Source organism: Hipposideros armiger, unplaced genomic scaffold (genome assembly GCF_001890085.2).
Source record: "Hipposideros armiger isolate ML-2016 unplaced genomic scaffold, ASM189008v1 scaffold_432, whole genome shotgun sequence".
In the NCBI taxonomy this organism is placed as follows: domain Eukaryota; kingdom Metazoa; phylum Chordata; class Mammalia; order Chiroptera; family Hipposideridae; genus Hipposideros; species Hipposideros armiger.
The window spans coordinates 133,944-156,816 of record NW_017731782.1 but is presented as its reverse complement, the minus strand read 5'-3'; the positions used below and the strand labels follow the sequence as shown (position 1 = coordinate 156,816).

Sequence of the window (22,873 nt, the reverse complement as noted above, 5' to 3'; positions counted from 1 at the left end):
TTTTCTATACTGTTCTGCAAAATAGCTGCATTGCCCTTCTATCAGATCCAATCAAATGCATTATGAAATTTCCCCAATGTCTAATGTCTATTAAATTGCTTTAAAAAAATAAATTACCTTTTTTTTAATTATAAAAAATTAAGTTATTGTAGTAAAGATAAAAATCCACTTAGCAATACTTTGACACTTGGGATTTTGATGTTAAAGATAAAGAAAAAATATTATTTCTATTCCCTGGCCTATTTTTTTTAATATAAAAAAAGCACTTAGATAAGCTTCATTAGAGAAACCATTATTTTAGTGTGTTAGTCTGTTTTTATTTGATTTAAAGAATGACAGTCCCCCAAGGGTAGCTAATGGAATACTACAGTTATGACTGTACAAAGGAAAAAAATATTCTGAGTTTTTCCTACTAATGGATAATTATGTTAAATGGACCCAATTGTGGACCCTCCTCAGTTTGCATTTGAATCTTATGGTCCACAAAGAGAGGTGTCTTGTCCAGGAAAGTTGTAGGCAGAAAACCACCTCATACTTTCAAATATTTACTGGAAGCTCTGATAACTATTCTGGGTAACTTCCTATTCTTTCCACAGGTGGAATTTGTGCTTCTAATTAAAAAAAAAAAATCCAACTAATCAATTTCAGACTATGGAACAGATGCTGCAGAAAGCATCGCACAAAAGAAATCACACCCTCTGCTCACTTATTTTTCATAAGGCTCGCATGAAAGCGAGAGGTGCTGACTTAGCAGAATGCTAAGCCATTTTGTAAATTCGAATCCCCAGTTTCCCTTTGTTCCTCCTCTCTTTTTTTGTAATGTCTACATTTTGGCATTTCTGCATTGCCTCTGGTTTCACAGCTTCCCAACCGAGTATTTCCCATGGAAAAAAGAAAAAGGAAATATAGCAATTAGCATACATAATGTGGCTGCACCAAACTAGTATACTCACAAACATGTCTGTGTGACAGGCAAGTCGGCCCTGTTTTGTCTTGCTTCCTGGACTGCTTTGCCCGGCTCACAGCCTGCCATTTGCCAACTAGAGATGCCCGCCCCTTCCCTTCCTCCACTTTCAGCTTTCCCAGCCGCTGCACAGCCCCGACAACTCTACTGGCTCAAAGTATTTAATGAGTTTTTTATTCACTTTTGCCTCTGGAACCCAGCCAGCTACTGCTACTGGGGGTTGGCGTTTCCCTTTATACATTATCAGAGAACAGCCATAAAGACAGGTCATGTCATTATTGGACTTCTACAGGGAGGGTTTGCTCAGCATCACGTTATCACAAGGCCTTGCTGGTTGACAACAAAGGAGCTAAAGGCAATCACCTCAGAGAGCCTTTGGGAGAATATGGGAGACACCTCTGGGTGCTTGGAAGCAATTTCTAAGGAGTAAATACTGCCCTGTAATCACTGGGCCTCAGTGGGAGAAGGGGAACTAGACCACGCTGACTACACTTTGGGCCAAAATGACGTGCATTTTTTACATCCAGGTGCCGGTCATATAACAAGACACTGGACTGCTCCTCTCTGCCACAATTCCAATGGCTGATTCTTTCCTCTCAGACGCTGGAAAGGGTCCACGTGCTATCCTTCCCTCCCTGGACTCTCGCGTGGGTCATGAAACAGCAGTGCTCCTGGTAGGGGGGCTGTGTGTGAGCCACAGGAGCGCTTACTCCAGAAGATGTTGAGAAACTCTCTGAGACTTGAAGGGCTGGGGGCATAGCTCTTGAATTACGCAGTTTTTCCTGTATTAGGCAAACCAAAGCTAGGATGATTCAATCTGTTCTACCCACTCTTTCTGGGTCTTTGCATATGCAGTTCCTAGAACACCTGGCCCCTCCTATTCACTTGGCTGCTGCCTATTGGTCCTTGAGCACACATAACCTCTGCGGACTCTTCCCTGAATGCCCCGCCCCCAGAGCAGCAGGCGCTCACTGCTATGGTCACATGAGCCAAACTGAGCTGCTCCACGTGCTACGCATTGAGGCCACCCTGATGTTAAATGATGCAGGATTTTTCTTGTGCTGGGATCGTAGTCTCCTGAAGGCGGACATCAGGATCCAAGATGGAATCTGGTGCTTCCTTACAGATGGATGTCTGGCATTTATTTATTTATTATTCATCAGTAGAGATGACTGAAAAAGCCTTTTTAATTCAAATTGTAGTTTCAGGTTTTGAAAAGAGTATAGTAATATTGATTGAATAATGGATGTAGAATAGTTGAAAGGAAGCTTTACAAATTAGGCAGACAGGAACAGAGATTGATTTAGACTAAAAATTATTGTCGGATATTTTTAAATAGCTGCATAAATGAATCCCACACAAGCTATGATTCTATTTATTCATAAATACCCAAGAACAAGTTGTTAAAAATAAGTACCTGATTTAGTCTAGTCATTAAATAAATGACTGTATTTTACCTACAAATATGGATTTTAAATCCAAACAACTGATAATTTAAAGCATTTTAGAGCCAAGGCACATTTCCAGAGACTGGCTGAATAAGGTTGTTTACCTTATGAGGTAGTGAGGTCCCCACTGTGGAGATGGATATGAAACCAGGAGCTGGTGGTCCCCCTATCACCAGTTCTAAAATGGTAGTTCCTGGTCTGGGCTGACCATCAGAAGTACACAGGGTGTTTGTTAAAATGACATATTGCTGGGCCCAATCTAGACCTACTGAATGAGAATCTCTAGAGTCAGGGTTGAAGTCTGTGATTTATAATCTCCAGGTGATGATTCTGATCACCAGGCAGATTTGGGAGCAGATTGTTCTAGTGGCGCGTGGAGGGCTGACCATGCTAAAAGTTTCTCTAGGGACCCCTTTCAGTCCTAAGTTTCAGTGATTTATAACCACACTTGACACTGTAATTAGCAACTCCTCCAAGAAGATCCTCCTCTTAGCAACATATCAACATAGTGATCTCTAGGATTTGAAACATGAGGCAATCATAAGCAGCTTTCACAAGAAAATAGGAAAAGAGAGTTGGCTTCCCAGAATTAAATAGAAAGACCTCCAGCCAGGAGGAAGCCAGGAGAGGGAAGAGGAAAAGAACTACGGAAAGGAACAAGAAGCCAAGGGGAGAACAAGAACAAATGACTGAGCAAAGAGGTCTTGTTGTTTTCCTGATCGGGTGTAATTCAATCCACCAAAAACTAACAGAGCGTTGGCCATGGGCATGGCCCTCAGAACTGTGGGATGGTGGTCAGCAAAAAGAAGATAGCTCCTGCCTTCTAGGAACACACACATACCCACAGGAGAGAGAAAGTGCTTAAGGGAGGACAAAAGACAGTCATGGAGGGTTTCAGAAGGCTTCCATATAAGATAAGGCAGTGGGTAAAATGAAGAAGCCACACAGCACGGAAGCCACAAGCCTGGGAAACAAGCTTTCAAGAAGGGTGTGATCCAGTCCAATCAGAAGCCCTATAGCCTGTAATCCAGGTTTATGGAAATATGAATTTGGATGGATCTATTCCAAATCCCTGTTCTACAGACATAAACATTACCACACAGCACAAAAATGGCAGAAACCAGAGTCAAGCATGGGTAGCCAGACACCCAAGCTTTCTCTTCCCCAAAAGACCACTGCAGATTCTGAGGTGACTCGTGACCTCACAGCTCTGTGATCTGGGTGCCTGCACTCTGTCACATAGCAAATGCAAGCATTCTGTGAAGTGATAGCATCTCAAGTGCCATAAAAGGTGTCTTTGATTCTTCATCTAGATGTTGCTCAGAGTCCTTATTAGAAGCCAAAGATGGGCTACAAGAGAAGCAGTTTAAGCTTAATTCTTTTTTTTTAAAGATTTTTTTTTAATTGGGTAATTGGGGGATGGGAACAGCGCTGGGGAATTGGGGGAAGGGGAACAGACAAGTTGCTGTCCTTTTGTTCTTCAGTCTAGTTGTGGAGGACGTTGCTTCACTGGCCCAAGTTGGCACCATCATTGCGCTCTTCCCCAGGCGAGGCAGATCAGTCGCAGGCTTCTGGACGGCCGCTCACAACGGCTGCTGGCTGCTCACGCTGGCTGCTGGCTACACATGGTAGCCCATGGCAACCCACTGCAGCAGGGGCTGCAGCCTACGCCATCGCTGGCAACTCACGGCAGCCCAGCTCCAGGTTGAGCTGCTGTTCAGCATCTTAGCTGTAGAGGGCAGTGTCACTGGCCCTCATATGTGGGATCCGAACCGGGGCCCTCTGGCGTCCCAAGGCAGCTCTTAACCAATGCGCCACTCGGCCCGCCCAGTTTAAGCTTAATTCTTAGGTTCCCTATTTGGGTCAGTGATGGCAAAACTATAGAATCTCATCCACTTAGGCTAAAACTGTTGGCTTAGAGCTGGTCACACATTCTCCCTTCTTTGAGAAAAGGATTAGACTAGAAAACAAAATAGCCTTATTCACAAAATGATTTGGAGTGGAAGTGGGGAATTCTAATCTAACACAGAATATCCAGTAATGGCGTCTCTTTCAGCTCTTTCTGGGTTTTGCTTTTACAGTCTTCAGAGACCCCTCATGGCAAACTCTGAAGGCTAGATGAAGGAAATGCACCGGAAGCCTTCAAGCTGGGTGGCATAATCACCCTGAGCAACACTCACTCTGCTGCAATTACTATCCCATCCGTGTGCATTCATAAGAGGTCTCCAAGTGGAGTGGGAAGTGTTTTTTAATGATAATGATTTAATATTTTCTAAGTCCCTACTGTGCTGGGTCCCTCACAATACATGTAAACAGCAAAGCCTCTGGGTTCTGCTAAGGCGATAAAATCTCAGAAAGGAAACAGAAATGATGTGAACAGCCTTCTATTTCTTTAGAAATATTTCATAAGCATGACTATAAAGTAATACATGTAACTTCAGAGAGTAAGGTAGTATGCTGTTCAGAAAGAACTATTTCCCTTTGTTTTTCGGTAGCTTTATGTTTTAAAGGATGTTTTCATTTTCTGTAGCATTGTTTTATTTTCATCTCTCCTCCAAGGGGTCAGAGAAAAGGGGAGAAAAAGAAGATGCCCTCCCCATCATGTCATGGCCCCCACATCAAAGATTTTTCAAGTTAGTCACCTTGAAGAGATCACAGAGGAAATGAAAAGGTCTTTAAATTGTTATATTGACAATGACTTTCCTAGAGAAAAAAAAAATACTTCTGCCCTGTTTTTGGTTCTTCCCTTTCTCTCCAGCTCAGATACGCATCTTATCAATCATACTAGTTTTACCAAGTGATAGGTCATATCCTTGATCATAGAATGTTAGGTCTTAAGCACCATAGAATCAGTCCAGTGCCTTGGTATGGCGTGATTTTCCTACGGTTCTATCTCAGACTTGAAGGACATTTTCTAGAATAAAATGATTCTACTATGAGGCTACTGAACTGATACAAAAGAAGGCACCATGGAACAATCAGACCACACAGGAACATGAAGAAATTGTAAAAAAAAAAAAAAAGGAGGGGGGGTTGCTTATTTCTAAACAGTGTAATCAGCCAGGCTATTCCCAGCCTACACTCAATTCCTAGACAATAGTCATGGTTGCTGAAATAACATCAGCTATTTCTAGCTTAGCAAAATAAATATAGGCTCCAAGAAAAGTATAACTTGTAGTAAAAGACTAATACTATTCCTCTTGATTAAAGATGTTATGTTTTTTTCAGAGTCTTTTCAAAAATAGAAGTGGCTGCAGGAATTTTTTTTGGGGGGGGGGTTAGTTCCGAACATACAACTGACCACCCCCCTCCTCCCCTGTCCCTAATCTACAATTACATCTTTGTCCCTTCTGCTTCCCAATTTTCATTTAATGCTCAAAGTAAAAATGGAAATACAAAGAAGATAGAAGAATGGGTGAAATCTTCCCCTGCTCAGTTCAAAACACATTTTTGCCCTCCTCCACCAAAACTAAAACAGCTATCACAGGTTGGCTCTAGAAGACCCATAGAAAGCTAAGGTAACAGATAAGAAGCAAGTCGGGTATAATTCTGATGGAGCCCCACCCTCTACCGGGTTAAAAGTATTATTTCATGTGGACAGAGGTTGCATGTACTCCACTTCTCAAGTTCAAACAACCATGACTACAGTCTGGATTTCTCACGACTTGTGGAAAATTGTTCCCCTTAATGTTGGACTCAGACTCAGACGTGAATTTGGTATGAAACTCTAGTTCCTGTAAGGGCCCTTGAAACCCCGACTGAATCTTCATAAATGTTCTTTTCTTTATTTCTACCATTCAGTGACTAGAGGGCTCCCTCTAAAATCCATCAATGCCAACCTTTAATGAAGATAAAGAGTCTAGAAGGCATTTCCTCCTCCAGGTCATAAGCTAAATCACTAGTATACTGATGTTTCTCAAGAACATAACACAATATGCAACTTTACAGAAATAATTTCATATACATCACCAACCGAGGAGATGGCCTATTGTTCATTATCTGCCAGACCTTAGGAAGTAAGCACTTAGTAATATTCTTAATTGTGTTAACATATCCTATCTGCCTTTTCAGCAACTTCCAGACACTGGATACTTTTGCTCCCTCCAAAGACTCAGAGAATTGTTGCTGCTTTCAAGGATTCTTAAGAAATTAAGTCCAGGGGCCGGCCGAGTGGCGCGATGGTTAAGAACTCGCTTGGGATGCCAGAGGGCCCCGGTTCGGATCCCACATATGAGGGCCAGTGACACTGCCCTCTACAGCTAAGATGCTGAACAACAGCTCAACCTGGAGCTGGGCTGCCATGAGTCGCCGGCGACGGCGTGGGCTGCAGTCCCTGTGGCAGTGGGTTGCCATGGGCTACCGTGTGTGGCCAGCAGCCAGCGTGAGCGGCCAGCAGCCGCAGTGAGCGGCCGTCCAGAAGCCGGCGACTGATCTGCCTCGCCAGAGAAGAGCGCAATGATGGTGCCAACTTGGGCCAGTGAAGCAACATCCTCCACAACTAGATTGAAGAACAAAACGACAGCAACTTGTCTGTTCCCCTTTCCCCAATTCCCCAGGACTGTTCCCATCCCCCCAATTCCCCAAAAAAAATTTTAAAAAAAAAAAAAAAAAAAAAAGAAATTAAGTCCAAATGTAGGCAGAAGGGGGTAGTAACATATTGTTTTGACTAATTCCTAAAATCTTTCTTCAGTAAAGGATCACCTTTCAACAGCCTTTTATTGAAGACAGATTTTTTTCAGTCTTGATCGCATATGGCTCCTTCTCTCCTAGAGACAGTAAAAGAAGCGATGGAGACAGGCAGACCTGAGTTCAAATCCTGACCCTGCAAGTTGCTAGCTATGACCATGGGCAGATTATTTAATCTTTCTGACCGTCAGGTTCCTCATCAGTAAATGGGAACGACAGGACCCACACACCTTTTAAGGCTGTAGTGAGGATTAAATGAGGTCTTGTTTTTAAGGAGCCAGGCATGTGAGTGCTCAATAAATGGCTGTAGCAATAATTACTATAATAATTAGGATTGGATATATTGCCAAATCCTTAACTTCCTGTATAAATGAATCCTTTCAAAATCAAAGTATAGACACTTATATAAAAACTCCCTAGATCCAAATTCCCTGTCCTCCTTTTGAAGATGCCCTAACTGCCTGTATTCAATGTTCCCCACCCATCAGTACTTACTCCTATAATGCTTGGCCACAAGAGTCCCAGAGTAAAAACAGCACAGGTGCTTTGCACTATCTCAATCTTACCTGTTGTCTTCCTTTTTCATTTCCATGTGCACCAGTTTGGGATCCCACTAAGAAGTCACCAAAATTCCAAGCTGTCATTGCTTTACCAATCAACACACTGGCGATCCTCTCTGAACTAGTCATCCTAAACTCACATAACTAAAATATCACTGAGAACTTCCCCCATTCAGCCACATGACATTTCCCTGGTGCCTCCCTTGCTATCTTTAAGGGAATTTGGTCACATTTTCCAAACACCTCTTTCTTCTCTTTAATTGCTTTAGTCACCTACAAAGTTGTGGAAAATGAGGACAAGATTTGGGTTCATTTAGTTTTGCATCAATTTAGAATTTCCCCCTCTCCCTTACTAACACATCTGTACTATAATAAAAATCAGAAGAAAAAGAGTAATAATAGCTAGCATTTAGTAACCGCCTTCTGTGTGCAAGGCATTGTTGAAAGTGCTTTTCATATATTATTTCCTTTACCATTGTCACTTCCCATAGTCCAGAAGCAATTACTGGAAGGCTTGGGACTTGGCTTCTCCAGCGACAATCCATTAGGAATGGCCATGAATCTCATCAGGCAGGTATGGGCTGTCTAGTCATTGTTTCCAATTTCGGGGACTGGGATCAATAATTCCTTCTAGGTTCTGCTGCCCACTTTCCCCCAGACCCTCCCCTCTCCCCTGTAATCAAAGATATCCTCCCCGGTAAGTCCCTAGGGAGGGCGGAGGGCGTGGGAGCTCAAGGCTGGCTGTCACCAGGAATCCCTCTCCATCTTGTCCCTTGGCTCCTACTGACTGCAACTCACAGCTGTAGCTGTTGACCTGTGTTTTGCTGCTATTTGCATTTCAAGTAAGTTAATAAAAGCAAAGAACTAAATAATAAATTGGAGATTTGTTGTTAAAACAATGATAACAAAGGCCTTTGATTAACCCACAGCACCACAGAAAAGCAACTCAGTTATACCACTGATGGTGCATATATACAAGACCTCTCAGCTCTTTATCTCAGGATTTTTACAAACATTACCCTCTCAGTGCAGAGTGAAAAATAACATCTTTGGGTAGAAAAACTAGGTCAAGACAGATATTTTTTAAAAATGTACTGATTTGCATATGGTTACAATTAAAGTCAGTGAATCATTCATCCATCTGTTTTACACACATTTACAAGCACTCACTAAGCGCTGGCCACTGGGCCCCCAGCCAGTTAGAGTGGTGTGCGGAGCTGACAATACACTGCTCTATAGAAATAACACAGTGAGCGATTAGGAGCTGGGGAGGCCACAGGTCTGGTCTATTTTGTGCTGCTTCGCAGCTCTGACTCACAGGTCTCCCTGCATCTCAGCCTCCTCATCTGTAAAGTGGGGGCAGGTGGGAGGAGGTTTGGACAGGATGCTCTTGAGTCCCTTTCTGATCTGACACTCAAAGGTAACAGGGTTCTTTGTTCTTCCCCTGTGTCCCTGTGTACGTCGGAGAAAACACTGTTTCCCATATTGTGTATGGAACCAGAAGAACCACGTTTGTGTCCCTAAATCTTACCAGGTCCTGGTTTCCTGGTATAAAAATAGAAACAATGACAATTCCTATCTACAGTTGCTTTAAGATTTAAAAGAGGTACCACAGGAGAACCGCATCAGAAAGCCCTATACAAAAGTGAGTTATCACTAACATCCCTGAAATTTAACAATCATCTTCAGGATCAAAAATCTTTTTCTTTTGCTTAAGCATCTGTCATATTTTCAGCTTTAACCACTCAATTAGCACACAATGGCTCTTATTATGGTGCCATGCTATGCCACTCTCAGGATGCCTTTTTTCTTTAAGAAGATGAGATTTTTAAAATTTCCTGCCCTCATCTATTGTCTTCTTGGTCCATGAGTAAATGCTTCATTTAGCCAGAGAGATTTTTGTTTTCCCACCTAAACGGAACACTTATTCTCAGGGGTGCTTCAGAAACTACAGAAGAAGGGTAGGATGACCAGCAGGGAGTGGTCAGTGTCTCAGGCAAGGTCTGCATCTGCCAGGCTGGAGCATTTTCTTTTTTTTTCTTTTTTAGCTGAGCCATCCTGCTACCTGTTGGCAGCTCAGCGGCTGCTCAGCTCGGGCTGGACTCAAACCGCTGTTGCTCAGAGTTCAAACTCTTGAGCGAGCTCTTAACCAACTGAGCCACTCGGCCGGCCCTAGGAGCATTTTCCTTGCAGCCTTCACGCAGCCTGGAGTAGCAAGTGAATAGCGAATGATGTAAAATAAAAATACGACGTGTAAAAAAAAAAATAATTCGGAAACAGAGGTAGTGAAAGCAGGGAAGGAGGCGCAGGGGTGCAAGCTTGAGGGGCTAGGTGTGTGTTCAAAATGAAAATACTTCAACTACCTCTTGTACTCTTTCTATCAGATGTTCTACCAAAAGGCTACTCAAAAGTGAGCGGAAAATTGTCAAGAAATGAAGAGACTTAGGAAATGTTTCCAAAACGGCCACCGTAGATCAGAGCACCACGGCTCTCAACTCTGCTGATGTTGGGAACATTTGGATGTAAGGACCCCGAAAGTGGCTGTGTGTGCCTGAGCACAACGGTTGTGCAATCCCTCGATGAAGGACATTACCCTTGTAAGGACTTAAACACTCTGTTCCACTTACAGAGAGATTTTCATTTAATCCATCACATATTTTTGTTATTAGTACAACTACCAGAAACTTCCAAGGACAGGCATAAAACCACAACCTCTTTGTTTTTGAGCCAACACACTCTCACTAAACCATATTCTCAATCATTGCCTTTATTAAGTCAGTGCACAGCTCAAGAACCACCAATGGTCCCCAGTGCCCTCAGAATTTAATTCCAAGCTCCTCAGTCTGGAATGTAAGCCCTTTCACAAGCTGGCTCTCTGCTATACTCTGGAGGGAGGAAGATGTACAAAACATGACATTACCATGCTTGAGGAGTTTAACATTCTAGTCAATGAGGCCAGATTTTTGTATATAAAATATTTAGAAAATAATATATCGCAGTATATAATCAAGTCCTAAGACACGGAAGGGACCCAGTGCGTAAGGACATGGATTCATCCCTCATTTACCAGAATGTCCAGTCTTCCACTCCTAGTCTCTTTAGAAGAATGCCTAATCCACCGTCCAACCTGGAATCTAGGATAATCTAGGTTTTACAGCAGCCTGATGACATTCAAAAATTTACTGCACCTGGATTTGTCCAGGCAAACGTTCCCTCGATCAAGGGTTCTCAATTTAGAAGCCATTCTCATTATGGGCAGAGATTGACAGGAGCAGTTAAGGTGCCTGTTCACAGAGCAACAAGTGATGCACCAATGAGGAGTGAGCAAGTTCAGGAACTATTGGAAGCCCCACAGAACCAGTCGACCTAGGGAACAGAGGTCTCAGTGAACAAAGGCAGCGTCCAAATTCCCCAAGCCTGGTCGCAGAGAGTGGTACGACTGCTAGATCCAGAGGCCTTGTTCTACAAGCACCCCTCCATCTGGTGGGGGCCCTGTGTTTATTTATTCAGGGAAACCCTAGTTGGCAAAGGTCATGTGCTCAGCTGGGCAGGACGCTGGGCACAGCTGAAATATAAGCCTAATTGCTCCAACACTTCACTCTGACTCTTGCCTGCCAGTGGCCATCTGTACTGGCCAAATTAACTAAAAGTTGTCAAACCTCCCTTTGTGTTGTATAGACACTACCTCTGAGTCTGTTTACAAATAGATAAAGTTGTTAACAGTAAACTGGAACGGGACCGGAAACAGTCAATTGGTCAAAAAATACGTCAGCCTAACATACACTTGGAGGAAAGTCACTCAGTTTCTGTGGCAAAACACGGGCAGTGAGTGGGACCACCCCAATTCCTTGGCCCTAAACCCTGCCTCCTCTGCTCATGGCGCTTCACGTACACATGATTTGTAGAATCTGACGTCATCATGTCCACTGTGACAGACACACAAGAGTGAACTAGGAATAGGAGACAAGTAATAAAGAAAATAAATACCCCAGTGGAAATACAAGCAAAACAATAAAAATAATAATAACGCCACACCAGTATACTTGTGTTTTGTGTTGCTCAATATACGAGAGATTTTCAGGGCATTTTATTCAAGAACTGCTTTCTAACTATAGTTCCAATCTGCAAGTTTTAATCAGAAATTGTGTTTTGAAGGTCACCTTGTCAATTTAAAGAAAGGAGGTGTTTTTAAGTACAACAGCAGAAGGTTTGGGGAGGGAGTCTTTGTGCAGCAAGCTTCCCACAAGGTCCTGCAGCTGACAGCTGGCATCTTCATTCTCATTTGTTATTCAAAGTCAACCTGTGGTCTCTAAACAAAGGGAAAGAGATCTCCCCACCCCCACCCCCACCCCTCTCCTTGTCTGATGACCAACAGAAGAGAACCCAGAGAATAAAGATGGGAAAGGAGACTGATTCTGACATCTTCAAGGATTTATACTCCCACGTGCCTATCTCATTTATCCACCCGGCAACACCACCCAAAGCCACATACTACCCCACTGCATGTGGTCCCGCCAGGATCCAATTCCAACCCGTTGTTATGAATTACCACCACACCAACTCTAGGCCTCAATTTTACTTGTCTTCACTTTACTTTTGATTAAGGCTATAATGGAATATTGGCATGTACGAAATGGCAAAATACCATTGCTCCCAACAAATACTTCCAGATTTTAGCCAATGAAAAGACCTCATATGTTCATATGACTAGACTTCAATGAGTGATGCTTGTCAAGTCGAATGTGGGCCCCGCATGTTTGAGAAATGGTTTTCCAGGAAGGAAGACGACATGGGTTTGGCACATCCACACCCGCTTCCGGCTCCCTTGTGAACAGCACAGCCTGTTGCCGTGTAACAGAGCAAAGCTAACGTGTGGTCTCGTGTAAATAGGAGGGAAAGAAATACAAATCTGTGCAAAAACACTCAGCAAATATGTATCTGAGGTGAATACAAGGTAACTCAGCAAATAGTTGTCTGCCATCTGGTCAGAATTCATAACGCCAGACGCCAGCCCTAGCCATAGGGCAATTTCCTGACTAAATTTTGTTTTCCTATACTTACTGTTGGGGCCTTAGACAGGCTTCCTTCTCAGACTTCAGACGGCCTCCGTTTCCTTGTGGTTCCTTTGGTGGAACCACATTGCTACTTCCTGTTCCAGCAAGGCCAGCCAGCGGGCCAGGGTCCACACTGCAGCCACACCACTTTCAAAAACCTAGCTGTACAATGTTGTCACTCAAAATTATATTTTTCAACAAGAGCTGTATTTTTTTTAAAACCTGGTTGATTTATAAGAACTTCCATACAAAAGATAGCATGAGTAGCTAATATTTTTCTGTATATCTAAAATTATTCAAAAATAAAAGAAATGTCAAAAGTGATTAAAAACACATCAGTCTTGACACAGTGGTTAGTTCCCACCTGAAAAATAAGGGAGGGAGTCGTGAAAGCCACAGCGGGACCCTGGGTTGAGGCCAGCCCACCACTGCTGGTTTGGGAGCTGACCTTCATGAGCAGCTTTCAGTCTCATAGAGAGGGCTATTCTAAACCTTTAACAAGCTATGAAAGTAAATGTACACCTATTGTGGACGGTTTGGATGACACAAATGAAGCAGCAGCTAGCATTTACCTATAATCATGTTCCCTCAAAATAATCATTATTGTTCATCTTTCATCATGTTTCCTTTCATTTCCAAACATACGTTTCATTACATAGTTGAGAGCATACTGGAAACACAATTTTGTGGTCTTGCTTTCTTCACTTAATGTTCTACCATAAATGACTTCCCCACATGAATCCAAAACTTTGCTAACACAAGGTTTAATGGCTGCCCGCTGACTCCACTGTGCACCAGCTCTGCAGTTTACGCGACCATAGACCAACTGCTGAAATTAGGGTGCAACAAAGTTATCGCTGTTCAGTTAATATCACAGGCATGGCTCAAGAAGAAAAAAAAAAAAATTCAGTCCTGTATCCAGGTGTCTCTGGGTTTAAGTTGCTTCTCATTGGTAAATTAGGCAAAGGAGCTTGTTCCAGAATGTTTAGGCCCATTTTGGCTTTGTGGCCAGTTAATAATGCTTAGAATAAAATGCCAGCCATGGCCAGAGAGAAAACTTTGGACAATGAGAAAAAAATAACCGCAAATTAAGTGCCCTGGGTAATATTGGTACAAAATCTTAAATGGATTCTAAATCAGTAGTGTATGATAAAATAAAAATAGCAGACACCAAGACCAAGAAAACCATGGTGCTGTTTTAAATGAACCAGTCTGCTTGTCTTGCACGTTAAGTCAACACATTCATTTTTGTAAATACTAAGTGAGAATAAATATCGTCCAATTTTAAGAATGAGTAAAAACCTAGGTATGTATAAGATAGAGCAATGGTCTAAGCCTAGCTCCTATTCAGGAAGATGGGACCCCATGTGATAATACTCATTCAGATACACATATACACAACCAAATTCTAAAATAAACTTAATCCTGTTAAGGTTTTCCTTCTCATGGTGCACTGAGGTGTCTGCATCACTATTTAGGAAGAAAAACCAAACATACACAGAAAAGTCACCTTTGTTTGTTTGTTTGTTTGTTTGTTTTTTTAAACTGAGCCATCCTGCTACCTGTTGGCAGCTCAGCAGCTGCTCAGCTCAGGCCGGGAATCGAACTGCTGTTGCTCAGAGCTCAAACCCTTGAGTGAGCTCTTAACCAACTGAGCCACTCAGCCGGCCCTCAGAAAAGTCACCTTTGAAGAATGAATTTAAATTCTTATTTGAATGTCATTTGTCTCACTTCCTCCCTTCTGGCTATAGGGCATATCTGGAACTCTAAGAAAAAACTTTCCTATTGCTCCTGCCTCTTACCCTCACCCCTATCCCATTTTCAGTTCCAACCCACTTGTCTCCAAGGTTCTGAATAAAAGTACAGAGAAGTGACAGGAGAGGACAGAGGCATCCCACTGAGCAAAGACGCTCTGTCAGAGGGCATCCTGGGAGACTTTTAACAATGTTTGGAAAATCAAGTTCTTCAATCTTAGGAAACTGGACCAGAGTCTTACTTACTATGAGCTAACCATCTTCTCCACAGACGCAACAAGCCACCAAACACTTCTTGTCAAATACAGTGTTCATCAGATATATGTTCAGAGTACACAGTAAAACAAACATCAATTTGGGAAAAAAGGAAAATTCGATTTTGCTTACCACCTCCCTTAAATCTCAACATGCCTTACTAGTACATTTTTCCAACAGGGGAGAAAACATTTGGTGAGAAACGGGAAATTTCTTCTGAGTTCGTTTGAAGGCACAGTGAGGCTTAAGACCTCAGGGGTGGTCCACTACATGTAGCTTCCTGAGGTCCAGAAAGAGCAGAAAGCTGTGTTGGAATTTACACGAGAGGATTCATTCCCAAAAAATATATAATGAGCACCTATACTATGGAGCAGGCATTGTGCTGGATGCTGGTGAATACAGTAAGAAATAAGACACAGTCTGTGCCCTGACGGGGGTTAAGAGAGTAAGCAGATAATCACACACACAATGGCAGGGTGCTTTGAGAATGCATCCTGGGGCAGCCTGGGGTAACCTCGGTCTCAGGGAAGGCTGGATCCTGAAGTGAGCAGCAGTTCTCAGCCAGGTGAAAACAGGAGGAAGAACTTCAGTAAATTCAAGGAGAAGGACCAGCAGGACATGCCAAATGCTCCAATCTGGAGACCACAAAGGGGTGGACAAAGACACTGTCATCTCCCGACTCTTCGATCTCAGCTCCACACCGGCTGCTCCTTTGAAACTGCCTTGTAGTGGAGAAGCTCCTTTGTGCACTGTCCAAACTCGTACGACCTGGCTTATTTTAAAGAGCATTACGGAGCAAGGAGCCTTTTCCTCCGTTGCTACAAATGTTTCTCCTTTCCTCCTGCTTCCTTTACTACCTCATCATGCCCTGTGTGTGTGGTGAGTGGACCCTGTGTCCTGGAGCAATGGTGCTCAGAGTCTAACGAGCTCTCCAAAATGCAGGTTCCTGAACCCCACCCGTGGAGGCGCCCATTCAGCCACCCTGGGATGAGACTCAGAAATTGTAGGTTAATCACATGCACCCCCTGACATGTAATTCCTCTCAAAGTTCCAGCTATTCTGGTCTTTCTGCAATTAATCTGAAAAAAAGGAATATTCAAAACTAGCCAGATAACATTAAGGACAGGTGGCTGATTCCTTAGATGGCAAGAGCAAACACCTCCCTTTGTGTGTGCCCGTCTTCCGCAGGCCTCCACTGGTCTCCATGAACAGAGGGACTGAGGGGTGCCCTCTGAATCCCCAGGGGACAGGAAGGAGAGAGGACTTTAAAAATTCCTGAGCAGCCTCAGGCTGAAGTGGAAAATTCTAGGAAATCTTCAGAAGTGGCTTAACTAAGCTGGATATGTTCCTGGGTTCCAGACCAGCATCGGAAAGGGAGTGTTTTATGACATAAGTACTTTATGAAATAATTCTTATTTTAAAAATCTTCATACCTGTCATAACTACCATGAAATTTATTTTATAATGAATATGAATCAGTTGCTATAACCTGGGAACTGCTTTACAACCAACTACTCTTATATTTAGGGGAACTGACCGTTTCCCTAATTTGGGTGATTTTCCCTCCTCTGTAGAGAATTTTGGAAACCCCTGTCCTGAACTCCACTTTGCACAGACTCCTTTTCATTCTCACGTTAACTTTCCATTTGGGTCCGTTAAGAAGGCTTTGTTTTCCACCTATAAGTCTGTCAGTGAAGACAGTAAACGAGATCCTCCCCGCGGTTCACTTTGTAATCGGCAGGGTTTTCCAGGCGACAGCCCCCAACCCCAGTCCATCGAACAGTCACCAGTTTTCTCCCTTGACATCTCTTCCCAGTCCTCCCCTCCCAGCTGGCCATCCACATCACACCACTAATCTTCCTCTTCCGTCTGCAGGGGAGAGGAGGGGCAGTCCTAAGGAGGACCGTGAATACTGGTCAATTAATCACCCAGCGGGGTGTCCTCTGTGGGCCTCATCCTGGGCTCCCAAGGACGGAGCAGCTCTGTCAGGGGCCTGCCTTCCCCTCCCAGACATCGCCCCCCCTTTCTTTTTTAATCACTAAAAAGGATTCTTCCTTCCAGTAATTCATATAACCTGGACTATAAATAGCTACAGAGCAGGTGGTAAAGGCAGAGGTTTTCTTCAAGATGTTGGCTCAGTGACAAAGACAGGCTTTTCTGATACAGCTTGATTGAGAAAGGTGCCAACCGTTTTGATTCTAGGCTTTGTTCTTTTTTTTTTTTTTTTTAAAGAGGGTTTTGATAAAATATATTCTTCCATGAGCTGTGTATGAGAGTATCCTTTAACACCTCCCATCACCAGTTAGGCTGTGTTTTAAAAAAAGGTTTTAGTGTCTCTGAAAGGGGCCGATGTTGCATGTCAAACGCCCGTACTTCCTGTGCTTAGAATCCGTTTGCCCCAGACCCACAAGGTCCTCAGAAGCTCTGCCTTGGGATGCAAGAGTTCTTTAACTAGAGAATGCTTTCCACTGGTATTCGAGGTCTTCAGAATTGAGTAGTGTGGACTCTGGGGCCAGATTGTTGGCATCAGAGCCCCATCTCTACCACTCACTGGCTATGTATCCTTGAGCAGGCTACTTAACCACTGGGTGCCTCAGTTTCCTCATGGTTAAATGGAGTACCTTCTTCTTGGGAGGTGGTGAGGATGACTTAGTTAATACATATCAAGTCCTTAGAACGGTGTCTGGTACATGGTGAGTATTCGGCAAATGTGAGCTATTATTATCATTATTATTATTATTATTATTATTATTAGCTTTCATCAAGAACGCAGATCAAGGCAGGCAGGCTTCATGGAGGGAAGGGGAACAAACCCAGACTCAAAAGCCACTAGCTCTCCAACAGCGGTTCGAGTTCAGCCTGAGCTGAGCAGCCGCTGAGCTGCCAACAGGTAGCAGGATGGCTCAGCTAAAAAGAAAAAAAGCCACTATCTCTGACTGATATAGGTAAAGATTCTTCCCCAGAATATGATTCACCACAGAAATCCCTAGAAAGGTGGCCTGACTGAAATTATTTTTAGGTTTAATGAAAAAAGCAATCTAGTCCAAATTAGATGAGCTGGGTGACTGTGAGATCCAGCCCTGGAGCACTGTTTAGATTTTTGGTTCTGGCATCATGCTGAGCTGAAAAAAAAATTGATTTAAATGAGTTAATGAAAAATTCAGTCTCCCTCTTTGCAACTGGTAAGGGAAGGGTTTCTGCAATAGCTCAACTGAACAAGCTCCTTTCTTACAAAAGAGGCTCTCTCCTTCAAAAATAAGAGTGCAATTTACGTAGCTTTCCCCAAGTCACTCCCAATGAGTCCCTGAGTTAGCCTATCTCTTTATCCAGCTGCAGCTTTTCTGTGAGGATTCCTGGCAAACTGCCCACATTTCTAGGTCTGACTTTACTTCTGAATGGAATTTAATGGATTTGGCTGGTCGTTCATTACTGGATCCATGTGGAACAATATAGTATCATGCTTCATGCATAATAAATAAATGACATTTCTAAAACAATAGGAATGAACATATCTGCGATCTAGAGCAAGACCCTCTAAGTGCCCCACTGGGCAGCATCATAATTACCTAGTGATTTAAAACAACTCAATTTTCCACCGTGATTGCTTTGTGCCTTCAGGAAATCCAACACTTCACCACTTCTTGGAGAGATGTTTGGAGTCTGAATGGAATATTGTCAGGTGAAATTAGGTCACTTCTGAGTTGTGCAACATTCCCCTTCAAAATCTTGCTGATTATACAAACACTGAATACAAAACATGGATTGGTGCATTATACTCCAACAGAATGACAAAGCATTTGCACTGGCGCCCCGGTTCACTCTGCTAATGAAAAACAGCAAGCGGTTAAGACCACCATCCATCAAAAGACAAAAAGAACTCATTCAGAGAAATGACAGGTGCACGACAATGGAAAACAGGATTTTTTTTTCAAGTATGTGGGCTGCTGCCCAAGATTAAAATCATCCTGTGTTTAATATCATTCTTTCTTTGTGTTCCTCTGAGGCTTAGCTTTTTCTTTTGGCAGAGAAACAAAAAGGTTGATGCAAGAGACCCCAAATTCCCAGGAGGGTCGTTCTATAACTTCATACTGTGTTGGTGAACACTTTCTACTGTGGCTTCTATCATTTTCTTTAGAGGCCAAATGCCCTCCCCTTCAACAATCCAGTGGATAAATGTGCACAAGGGTAGTTCTCGAAAAACATTAATAAATTGAGCTGAGGAGGTAGTTTGTCCCAGATAGTGCCCTCCACAGCTGTATAAAACGTGATCTGCACAGACACAGAGAGTAATTCACAGGCAGCCCTAGAGATAGGCAGGGATGGGCCCGCCTCTGAAATCATGCACAAGTGGCAACAGTCTCGGGCAACTCAGATGGCCAAGAGGAAAGAGGGATTTGTTTCAGTTGTAAGAAGGAACGTATTCTAGGGCCTCTCCCACACAGCTTCTCCTCATACATTGCTAGTTACAGCCTGGGCTACCTCTCAGAAACACTGCTTGCCTCATTACCCCCCTAGCATCCTAAAAAGCACGGTCTGAGAGACCCAAGCATGACACATCATGTGTTCAGAAGTGCTTTATGTAACAGTCTCAACTATAACACATTCAGCCCAGAATCCAACAAAAAGGGGGGGGGGGCAAGTGCCCCCCAAATAGATAACACAATCAAAGCACTAAACCCCAAGGACTTTATTTCAGGAAGATCCTTCAAAGTTTACCACAAAAGATCAAATCTCTCCTCTTTATTTTTTTCCTTTAGATGGGGGGGGGGGAGCTAGGGGGAGGGGTGTCTAATAAGCTTAGTTGCTGGGTTTTGAATCTATTGTAGATTCAAAAGAACAAAATAGAAGGTACTGGGTTGAGCAGTGTTGCCCCAAACTTCATGTCTTCCCAGAGCCTCAGAATGTGACCTTATTTGGAAATAGGGTCTTTGCACACATAATTAGTTATAATGAGGTCATATCAGATTAGGGTGGGCCCTAATCCAATGACTGACATTGTTATAAGAACAGAAAACAGAGACAGAAACATAGGGAGAACACACCATGTGGCCAGGGTGGCAGATTGGAATGATAAGCCAAGATAAACAAGATATTGGAGTCTACAAGTCAAAGAACACCAAGGATTGCAGCAGCCACCAGGAGAACTAGGAGAGAGGCATGGAACAGATCCTCTCAGAGCCTCCAGAAGCAACCAGCCTGGCTGACATCTTGGTTTCAGACTTCTGGCCTCCAGAGCGTGAAAGAATAAGTTTCTGTTGTTATAAGTCACCCAGTTAGTAATTCTTCGATACAGCAGGTCTAGGAAACTAATAATGAAAGGGCACTTAGAAACAATTAAAGGTAATTTAGAAAGAAACCTAAATCATGATACCAAGAGAAGAGACCAAATGGATATGTTTTCTAAAAGACATGCGTATTAGAAAACTGTTGATGGAACCATTTTGTGTGGTGGCAAACCAACGGGTCCTCCCCAATAGGACACTGAAGGCATAATGGCATAATCCAATTGTGGATGTTCATGATGATTGGTTTTTATAAGGCTGGATTCTGTTCAGGGTGTTCAAACACTGCTGCGCTGAACTGCCTCAACCCACAGTCCTAAAAAAGGAAATGCAATTGTTTGCCCCTGAATTTCACTAAACATTCTCTCATATTTAGCATCTCAACATGGCAGCATATTCTTTTGTTATTAAATTCTTGGGTCTAATTTCACATTTTCTTTTCTGGGAATCCTGGTCAAGCTATGCAACTTATCTATGGCTTGTATAAAGATTTTTCTACACTTAGTCAATATTTGTGTCTTTCTATAGCAACTGTATACACACACACACACACACACACACACATACACCCCTTAAGAACACAACAGAAGAATCCTGTTAGAACTATAACACATTGACACTGAGGCAATACAACTTTTCACTATCGATTTCACACAAGAACCAGAAAATCTTATTTCTGAAGGGTGAACTGTGAAGTTGGGCTTAGAATAATTGTATCTTGTCCGCAAATCACTTAAAAACTCTATGCCTCACTCCACTGCCCTCCATCTATTAAGAAATACAAAATAAAAACCATAAGTTAGAAATATTTAAATATAGACTCCAGCCCATATAAAAATGGCCCATCGGAGCTCTCTGATTTAGTCTTTGGTTCTCTGCCTAAACACATGTGCTGAACTCAGTTCACTGTTTTTTTGGGGTTTTTTCTTAATTAAAATTTATGCTGAAGAATGTCTCTTCTACTTGGGGAGCTATTTTTTTTCCCCCTGAAAAATCTCTTTGTCTTTATTTCAAGTCTCTTTGGCTTGAAAAGCCCTAAGTCTCCTTAAATCATCTTTAAAAATGAGATGTGCACAACTTTATGTAACTACTTTTAAAATAATCTTTTTAAGGCTCAATAATATATTTGTTTCCATGTCATTATTTCTCAATAAGTTCCAATATCCTTGTTTAGAAGGTAGTTTCCCTGCCTTTTGCCTGGCCATCAGGTTCATTCACTGTATTAAACAACAGAAGACATTTTGCAGAAAGCCTGCACCTCCTCCTTGCCTAATGAAGGCCTGTGGATATGGAATGGTAGGCCCACCCACAGGTGGGCAGACCTCTGAATCACAATCCCATCTGCACCAAAAGCAGAGCCCAAACCCCCATCCCGCGAGGGACTTAAATCACTCCCTTTCACCTTGGCTTTAAAAGAGCTCCATTTTGCTCTTAGCCTCTAGCCAAATTAGGGGAGGTGGGAGGGCTGGGGGGTCACACAGTGGGCACTGGGAGGATGGCTCAGCCCTTAAACCAGTCCCCACTGCTGTCACTCATTCCGCCGGGCTTGGAGCCCAGGTGGACAGGGTCAGCAGACTGTCACTGGTTAAGCCTCCACATGTCTCCTTTGCTTTTGCCCTGTAAGCATTTTAGGATTTAGGGCTGGGGGCTGCATTCCAGAAGTAACAAAAACTACCCATTTGCAGAAAAACGTGGCAGGGCTTTATGGCTTCGCAGTCTCTCTGCAGCGGGTGCTGGAAGACCCAGGCCCCCATTACTGGGGGCTTCCTTGTCCAAAGTGCTCAAGACAAGGGGGGGTAAGGTCAGCCAGAACGAGTGCAAATGATGGATTTGCTGTCACCCCCACTGTAATCCAGAAATAAGGTAGAAATTATTGGAAGGGGTTTCTTTTTCATTTTTAACCAAGCCTCTTAGTAACATGATATTATTGCCTTAGGCTTTTTTTTCTTTTTTTAAACCATGATCCTCTTACAAACCAAACATAAAATAGTCTCAGAACCTCTCCATATAAGGAGCCTCTAGGCAAACTGATTCTACCCGTTGTTTCTTGGGCTCAATGGAGAAAGTCATTTTAGGGCACTTGCAAGCTTTCTCAGTCTTGCAATGGGCTGTGGGGGCGGGGAGGCTGAGAGGGTGGCTCACACTGAAAAGGGCCTAACCTTTCCACACCTCAGGCTGGCCATGAGTGGGAAAGGTCACTCTGGCTACTTGGTCCCAGCTTGATGAACTAATGGTTTCAAGAGACCCATTTGGCCTGAACACAGGGTGGCCTGGTCTGCCGGTAAAATGTCTGAAACAAAGGCTCTGGGCAGCCGGGTGGCTCAGTTGGTTAGAGAGCATGCTCTGAACAAGGTTGCCAGTTTGATCCCTACATGGGCCACTTTGAGCTGCGCTCAGCTTAACAACAAAACAAAAAAAACAAAGGCTCTGAGCTCAGGTCTCTTCATTTATTTCTAACTGGGCCTCAGAGGCCACTAAAAACATGCTTTAGAAATTAAAGGCTTTGTGACTACCTGTTTGAAGACCTCCAACCAGTTAAATCCTGGAGCACTGGGTGACAACTGTTTAGCCCTGATGGCTGTGCTCTGAGGTAGGTCATGGTCACCAGTGCTCCAGGTAGATCAAAGGCAGATGAGAGGAAAAGATGGGAAGAAACAAGTAAAGCAGCCGGAGGGCAGAAGAGCAAGGTGTCGTGGTGGAGTACAGAGAGGGGCGTGCTGGCCCAGAAGCCCTGCGGAGCAGGTGCTCCACCCTCCACTGGCCCCAGTGGTGCTCCAAAAGACACAAGCAAGCACCAGAAAAAGCACATGCAGTCATGCTGAGTGTGCGAGGCAGTGGACATCTCCAGCAATGGAGTGGTCCAGAAGGCA

The 22,873-nt window shown here is 43.3% G+C and overlaps 1 protein-coding gene across 2 annotated transcripts in view; it reads right to left on the bottom strand.

The window, feature by feature from the left end:
* The window catches only part of MAP1B (microtubule associated protein 1B), a 96,020-nt gene that overhangs the window by 42,201 nt on the left and 30,946 nt on the right, over window positions 1-22,873 (bottom strand). The window contains exon 3 of one of the 2 annotated variants that reach the window (XM_019665076.1): window positions 9,169-9,178. The exons of the other annotated variant lie outside the window; for it this stretch is intronic. Within the exon in view, the coding sequence (XP_019520621.1) occupies window positions 9,169-9,178 (10 nt within the window). The remainder of the gene's footprint in view (window positions 1-9,168; window positions 9,179-22,873) is intronic. 2 annotated transcript variants of the gene reach the window in all.